Here is an 8,417-nt window from a genome sequence, read left to right on the forward strand (position 1 = left end):
TTCAACATAAATCCAAGAATCGCTGTTACAGGCTCCTCCAGGGAAAACACTGCTTTGTGCCATAACAAGTGCAGGGATGCTATGTCCTACCAGGAGCTCTTCTGCTCTGCTAACTGCATCAAGTACTGTGGTGACTCTTGGGACATTTTCCTTTTGCAGAGGACAGAGGACTGCTTCTAAGAGCAGCACTAATTTGCTGACCTCCTTGTGTAGATACCTGCTTGTTCTCTGTACCTAATCCCCTCCCTCAGGCTACTTGTGATGTGCCCTTATGGCCCAAATGGCTCTGAATCTCCTTGCTCAGGAGGCACAGCTTTCCCACAGCTGTGTTTACGTTAGCTGCACTGTCTATATGATTTGTGGGATCCTGACACAGCTCCTGAGCAGCCCTATTTGCACCTTGTCAGAATGGAGAGTCATAAATAAAATGCCAGTGTGTGGCCAGCCACGGCAGCATGCCAGCAGCTTACATTTTTTCTGTGTGGCCTCAGCATGATTATTCTTAATCACACAAAGGCTATCTGAGAATTCATTTCACACACAAATTACCCAGCTACATGTTACAGCTATTCAGGGTGTGTTTCCAGAGCAGAGTTAACTGTCCAGTTTCTTCTGCTCTCATCCAGCTGACAAAAAAACCCCAAACTCTAGTTCAGGTAAAGGAAGCTTGAAATGGAGGACTGCAGGATTTTTGCTGGGTTTGGAATTAGGGCTTGAACTCTGGTGATTGGCAGAGCATATCACTTGTGAGAAAAATCTCAGCTGAGTTAAATGCTCTCAAAATGTGTTATTCTGCATACAGATAAGGAAAGTTACTGCTGTTTTAAAGACAACTTTTCATTTTGAAAGCTTTGAGTAATTACAGAAAGTGATGTTTCAAAGCAGAATTGGGAGAGCCTGTTGGTTTTCTTCAGTAACTCAGCTACCTGCAGACTGAGCAGATAGCATCATTTGCCATCAAAGTTTGTTGTTTGTATTTTTACCCTGTGATATCCTCTGCTAAGTTTCTGGCAGTTTTGCTAGAATTTAATGATGAAGACTGCAATATTTCAAGAGAGGTGCCCACCACCGCATTAGCTGGCTTTGGCAATTTTTAACAAAAGTTGTTCTCTGTTTCTGAGAAAGGTTCAAGGAAAATAGATGACATGCCTCACTTCAGAGCAGTGCTTACAGGCTTTTGCTTGAGGCAGTGTAGAGCCATCTCAATACAAAGCTTTACTGCAGCATGACATTTGTTAGAGAGGACTTCTGATAGGCAAATGGAAGCTGTATGACTAACTAGTTTTAAACAAAGGTAGGAAATATTTTGTGAAGATGTGGTTAAATAATTAAAGATTGTTTTGTAATATAGATTAGTTTTTTTGCCAGTCCTGATAACTGTTTTATCTTGCAAAATGAGTTTCCTCTTGTCATGGGTATAATAATTTGCTTAGCAGGATGGTGGTGAAGAAGGCTGGTAAATGGGCTAGAAAAATTATGTCCCCTGCCTTGGAGTGTTTTGGTTTCAAAGGCATAGTGGTGTACCATGCAGCATGGAGCAAACCCAAGCCAAGCACATGTGATGGCTGGATCCCTTTCAGGGAAAGGAATTTTCTAGCACCTGAAGAGGAAGAAAAGCACAAAGATGCTGAGGCACATGGAGAAGCTGGGTTGTGGCACCTCTGGAAGGACAACTTTTTCTAATGAAAAAGGTGAAAACACTTAAAGGGAGCAGGTGGTCTCTTGAAGAGGAAAATCTGATCTAAAACCCCATCTTATAGCGAAACAAAATGTGCAGAAAGTTTTCAAGCAGATCTATTCAAAAAGAGTAATAGAAGTAGACTGGCCTATAGGTAGCATGCAAAATATCTGTTTGGAGAAAATAGAGGGAGTAAGAGACAAAAACTCCAGAAATGCCAAATTTCCATTGATTTTGGTAGAAAAGGGATGAGTCTCTAAAACATGGTAAATTGTGACATCTTATTCTTAGAGAATTTTAGTATGAAGTTAGGAGAAAAAGTATTTTGCTCTTTAATTTATCTTCTTGCATCCTTTTTTTTTAAGGTTCGCACAAAAGATCGTGTCTTTGACAGCATAAGTCATCTCATCAATCACCATCTCGAGAATAATTTGCCAATAGTTTCTTCTGGGAGTGAGCTCTGCCTGCAGCAGCCTGCTGAGAGGAAGTACTGACTCCAGATAACTATTTTAGTTTTTGTAATTTGTAAGCTATAACAGGTAGAAATTGCAGATCTGAAAAAAAAACCCATGTACATTAAAAAAATTATGGATATTCACATATATTTCATCAATATGTTTTCTTTAGGTTTAAGAAGCCCCATTTCACATGGTACACTTGAAAATTCTCAATGCTTTATGTAGACATGAAGTCACAGCAGAAGGCTTTCTTAGAAAGTAATTTAAATGAAATTGTTCAGATTCCCTAATGTGAATATTGATAGTGTATATATACACATTATGTATATAAATACAATATATATTTATATTTTTCAAGTCAGTCTGTTGATGGTATAGAACTATCTTCTGTGCCATGTGTTTTTACCAGAAGAAAAATTTCAATTGTAATTGTTCAGATAAAAATGGAATTCATCAGTCTCATTTTCTTAAGAAAAGGAGTATTGGGAATCTTATTTCTGCTTTTACCTAAGAAGCACAACTATGGGGATCACAAGTGGATTATGCTGGTTAGCCATGGAAGGAGTCTGAATTCAGCAATTAGTATTCCAACTCAGAAATTTAGCATAAAATGTTTTTTAAAAGCATTATTCAGTGTCACTGGTATCAAAATCATTTTCTCTTTCTGATGTCGTTTGAATTCTTATATGATGCTACTCAAAACATTTGTATCTTGCTTTAACAATGATTTTGTGTGATCTCTCTGTGTATAAAACGTGTGCATTCGATTTTTCTAATGATAATATAACAATATTCAGTAACTTTAGTTTATTAATTTGAGTGCTAAGGCTATTTATAAATAGTTCTCTGCTTATAGTGAAGATCTAGGTGTCCTTGACTACCAGTCTCCAATGAGGTGTTGCATACCAATTAGGCAAGTTCAAATAACTTGCATTCAATAGGTTTAGTACAAGATGTACATGGTTGTTCAGAGACGTAACTGAAAAATCTTTTCTTTTTATAAATAGTGAAAACTATCATGGCTCAGTGGCCATTTGCATTTACCTACCAAAACCTTCACTTCGGCCTTCAACAAGTGATGGGTATTGCAAATATACTGCTTTTCTGTAAATATCAAGTTGAAAAACAGATGCATTTCTAGCAAAAACGTCCTTGGCTTTTGGTACTGGGAAAGGTTTTTAGAAAGATTTGTACTCTTCAAATGCAAACACTACATGAAGTTATTTTCCTATTTACAAAGCTTATCAAAAGCCAAATTCAATAGACATAGTTCCTATAAAGGCAAAGTTTGTGCCAGAGTAAGGATTTAGCCTTCAGTGTTCCAAGGTTTTCTCTAGCACCAGTATCTCAAATCAAATCTTCAGACCTGATTCATAAAGGCTGTGACTCAGCAGGGTAAGTCTAGGTTAAGCACCTGCCTATGTTGAAGTAGTCAATACTTAAATCTACTTAAAATTAGATTTGGTTTTCAGAATTTGCTCAGTTTAAAAATTTCTCAGACTACAAGCAAACTGACTGAAGGAGTCATTCAGGTAGGATCATCTTATTAAAATTCGGATATATTTTGCCTATACCTTCTGTTCTGAAATATAGTGAAGTTGCAACTTGGGAAGTTTGGTTTTGTTTGATCTCAAGAGCAAAAAAGATTGAGGCACCTAAGATGAATCATATGAGCAGTGAATAAAAATACACTTTTTTATTCAAGACATTCAGAAGCCAAACTATGACATTAGTGAACCAAATACTTGTGATTAATTTTATTGTGAATACTAATTAGTTGTTATTTCTAGATCTGGGTGGGACCTGAGAGCAAAGGAACAAAATTAAATGCTGCATTGCAACCCAAATTAGTATGGTGCTGAGGTTAGTGGAATCCTTACATTTGGGTTGTCCTTTTACCAGATTGGAAATTGCAAGGGAACATGAGGAGATCTTATACCCTAAAGCAGTATTCATCAAAACTACTTTATTTAAGAGCATCCATGTCTCACCATATTCCAGCTTCAAGTATATCAGTTGCCACCATTTCTGTCATGCATAATATTTGTCATATCATGCTCTCATCTCTGTATAGCCGTGTCCTGGAAAGTGTTTAGTGTGATATTACTAACTATAGGAGAAGACCTCTTATTCACTTTGAATGTTGTATATCACTTCAGTAAGAATCAGATGCCAAAACCCCCTTAGGTGCCTTCAAAAATCCCACCTGCTGCCTATGTCAGTTTTAGATTCCTAAATACCCTGTCAGTGTATGCCTGGAAGAATGTGACAAGATATGGGTGTATGAATGAAGGCACTAAATATACACAGAAATAAGAATCTGATTTTTTTTTACCATCTTTAATAACTTAGCGGCCACTTAGCTGCATGTTCTGGCAATTAAAGCAGGTGGCAAGGAGACACAAACAGCTTGACAGAAATATTTAATTCCCCAGAGTACCTTTCACAAACTCTGCCTCCAGGAAAATGTGGCTATTTTAAACTGCTCTGTCAGCACAGCCAATTTGCCCAGCTCACCATGCGCATTGATGATGCAAATGTTACACGTAGCTTAATAAGATGAACTTTGGCCCTAGGTAATGGTAGTGCCTTTGGGCTGCGACAGTGCCCCTGCTGCTGCAGTGGTCCAGCAGATCCTGTCTGGCTAGATGGGATGATCCAGAAGCTTTTCTAAGTCACTGAGAACCAAAGCTGCCAAGGAAGAAGGGGCATGTGGACCAATCAATTCTCCTTGTGTGGATCCTGACATTGTTTTATGTCTCTGTTACTGTTGTATGTTTGGCTTTTCCCTATATGAAAATGGCATAAAAACTGCATAGACATTTGGACAGCAGTTCCAAACCTGTTTTTGTTAGAGCTCAACAACAGCTAATTGAACCTGCTAGAGAGGCAGGGCTCATTTCTATGAAAAGCCATTTAAGAGACAACAATTTAAGAGAAGTTATGAGATGGGCTCAAATGCTGTGCAATTGGCTGAAAACCAGACTGCTGACAGCATAATAATTTGAGCCTTTTAATGTTTATCTTTGGTTCTGAGTCCCTTCACCTTTTGTTTTTACTCTTTTTCATTCAATCCAGAAGGCTGGACACTTGCTGGTGATAATTCAGTACTGTGACTTTAAGAAGGGGGATTTTACTTGAATGAACAAATTTACTAGAAGCAATAGAAATCACTTGTGTTTAGACAATATCCTTTGATTTTTCCCAGGTGAGAGCTGAGCAGTCAGAAATGAAACTCTAAATATCCTGCAAGACTGACTACATTGATTTTGAGTAGTATCTGATTATCAATTTTGACTCCAGCTTTGTTGCAACTATGTGAATTCTGGGCAATGAAAACACATTTGATTCCTCCAAACAAAGAACTTTCAGGAGTGAACCAAATGCTTCTGATTCATTTTATTGTAGGTCTAGAATGAATACTAGGATAATAAAAATTTCCAGCATGGCTGGCAGTGGCAGACTGGATATTGAGATACAGTTGTGTTCTCAAACTTTCAGTTACTTCAGATGCTTCAGAAGCACAGAAACCTCAAAGGCAGAAAATGTGATTTGAAAACTGAATTACCTTCTGACTTCAGTGTGCGTTTGCTCAGAGTGAGGACTCCCCAGGTTTCCTTCCCTAAAAAAGGATGTTCAAATTGGCCATGCCTGGGTGGAGACTATAAGAGGAGATAGAATTTCCATGGCTTACTGCCTGCCTCCCTGCCCAGGGCTTTGCATACACAGTGAGGATAGAAGGTTAATACAATAGCTTCCCCCCGCATCTTACAGAGTTCACAATGGGAGGTAATACTTGTTCTGCCAGAAACCTCTGCCACACATATTCAGTAAAAGCTTGAACAAAGAACATAGTCTTGGGACCAGGATTTGAGTGCAAAACGCACACTGTCACCAGAAGAAAATGTTTGCTAACAGTGCGGCAAATGTCACCTGCCAGCACTAGATTTTCTATATCCTGGGTTCATTCTTTTTATCCTCTGTAGAATAATATCTCACATTTCTATCATGGTCCCTAACCATCATGTTGTACGGTAAGGTTTGGAGAATTTAAAAAAATGTATACCACGGTGTGATTGCTGCTGGCACATCAAGTGCCAGATGTCAGCTACAATGTATTCATAATAGAATTGATACATATTTAGGTATTTGTAAGTAGCAAATGCTCCATTTGAAAACTTGCAGTTTTGCAGCCTCCAGGAAATTTGCAGCTCTAAAGGGGAAAGTTGAAACTTGTGAATGTTCTAACAAAAGGTTACAAATCCTGTTTTCAAGCCTTTGTTCTTAGCATCCCATGCCTATCTGAAGTAAGTGGTAGAACCAAGGATTTATATTAAGTAAATCATATTTGCATAAATGAAGTCTAAGCTGAAGTAACAGACACACTTCCCTTTTTATCTCTCAGACATTTTCAAAATATGTCTGCATAAAATCCAAATTCAGGTTTACCTTAGTTTATGTCAAAAATAGGTTGATTTGCATGGTCCTGTTGCTTGAACCTAGGGCTGCACTCTCCACAAATCTATGCTTGCTCAAAGCTGTCAGGAGATGAGGAAATTCCCAGTAAGAGCTTTGTGCTCAGCTATACTTACTCTACTAACTCACACACAAGTGTCTGTGGACCTTGTTCACATCTGCATTGGATGCAGCTGGGATGAGGGCAGGCCTGTGGAAAAGATAACATGGACAAATAATTTGCTTGCAGTTAACCAGAGGCTTGGATAGGGGGTGGAAAGCTGTCTTGGTACAGAAAACCCCAGGGATAAGAAATGTGAAAACTGGAAACACGAGCCAGTAGGCACATAAGCAACTAATGGGAACTGCAAAATACTCAGGCAATGACTACTGCACATCTCTTTTTGGGACACATATGTTGATAAGACCTGATCTGTTTTTCTGCACACTCCAACATAAGCATCCTGTATGGCTTCCACTGAGAAAAAGTGGGGCATTTTTTTTTGTCTCAGTAAGGAGGCTGAGATTTCAGAGCTGCACATTTCTAGCAAAAGTACCACATAAACAGTGTTTAAACCTTTTTTTGACAACAGAACAGGCCATGGAAACCAAAGGAAGGAAGAAAAAAGCTAAAGCTGGATGACTCATTCTGCTACCCCACTTCGTAGGAGACAGCATGGATGACTCAGAAAAGGAAGGTAGCCTCAGATTTGAGATTAAGATGCAGATCTACATTTTATGCAACTGTCAGGAAGGTAAAATAACATACAGGTCAAATGACAAGTTTTTCCAGCAGTCCTCCTTTACTTGTCCTTGAGGCAAAACCCACCGAACACACCTGGGCATTTACTCATGCCAAATAAGAGAAATTTTGTTAACTGAAGAATGTAAAGATTATAATTGGTATATATTTGTGTCCTTTGTGGCTGAATTGGTGTGGTAATTGCTTCTCAGTAAAGTCTTGCAGACTTAAACCTCAAAAGAAGCCAGGTTTCTCCTTCTGAGGTAAATATTTTTCTTTGCATTGTGTGGGCAAAACAAAAAAAATGGCTATTTTGCTGTGAAAGGAAGTTTGACTGTAAATTTTTTATTTATTAATATTTGTTACTTTTAGAAACATTTTTAACTGAGAATTGCAGAAAAAAATAATGTATGTGGAAATATTGTGATTGTTTATATTCCCAGCCACTTTCGTGAATCTCAAGTTCTTGCCTGTCTGCTGATTGTGGTATTCTGGCTATAGAGGAAAATTTTGCCTCTGAGGAAGTCCTTGAGCAACAGAATTTTGAATATAAGTGTTATACAACTGTTTTCTGATTATTCAGTTTGTATACGATTAACCAAAGTAATAAAATAATCAGCAGTACTGTCAGATTGGAATGCATGCAAAGTGAGCTTGAGTCTTTTCTCCTATGCATATTTTTTTTGTTGTTTGTTTTGATGTGGTTTGTTTGTTGTTGCGTTTTTGGGGGGTTTGTGTGTTTTGTTTTTTTTATTTACTTGAAAGAATGCTCATTTTGTAGCAGAATAAATTCAATTCTACAAAGTTAACCTGGATATTGAATACTTATAAGTCAATGAACTGCTCGTCTCAGTAGACACAGGGATAAAAGTTGTCCGAGGACCAAATGGCACATGAGGAGCTTGACCTCAGTTACACTTTACACCAGAGGAGCTCTACTTACCTTGGCAAAGGCAACACTGGTCTCCATGTGTTCAACAGATACCATTTTCGCGATGAAAGTAATTGCTTGTACAGGCACTCTTTCTGGGCCAGATGATGCTGTCTCCTGAAAAGTTAGCTTTCGTGCTTGGCACACTGAACA

General features: G+C 38.2%; 1 protein-coding gene across 13 annotated transcripts in view; it reads left to right on the forward strand.

Moving 5' to 3' along the window:
- SHC3 (SHC adaptor protein 3) overlaps positions 1 to 7,971 on the forward strand; it is a 90,616-nt gene extending 82,645 nt beyond the window's left edge. For all 13 annotated transcript variants that reach the window (XM_062609843.1, XM_062609844.1, XM_062609846.1 and 10 more), the window contains one exon: positions 2,044 to 7,971. In XM_062609843.1, the coding sequence (XP_062465827.1) occupies positions 2,044 to 2,172 (129 nt within the window). In that variant the 3' untranslated portion in view covers positions 2,173 to 7,971. The remainder of the gene's footprint in view (positions 1 to 2,043) is intronic.
- The last annotated feature ends 446 nt before the right edge of the window (positions 7,972 to 8,417 follow it).

This window comes from Pezoporus occidentalis, unplaced genomic scaffold (genome assembly GCF_034315485.1).
Source record: "Pezoporus occidentalis ecotype Australia unplaced genomic scaffold, CSIRO_AGI_Poc_V1 ctg141, whole genome shotgun sequence".
Taxonomy (NCBI): domain Eukaryota; kingdom Metazoa; phylum Chordata; class Aves; order Psittaciformes; family Psittacidae; genus Pezoporus; species Pezoporus occidentalis.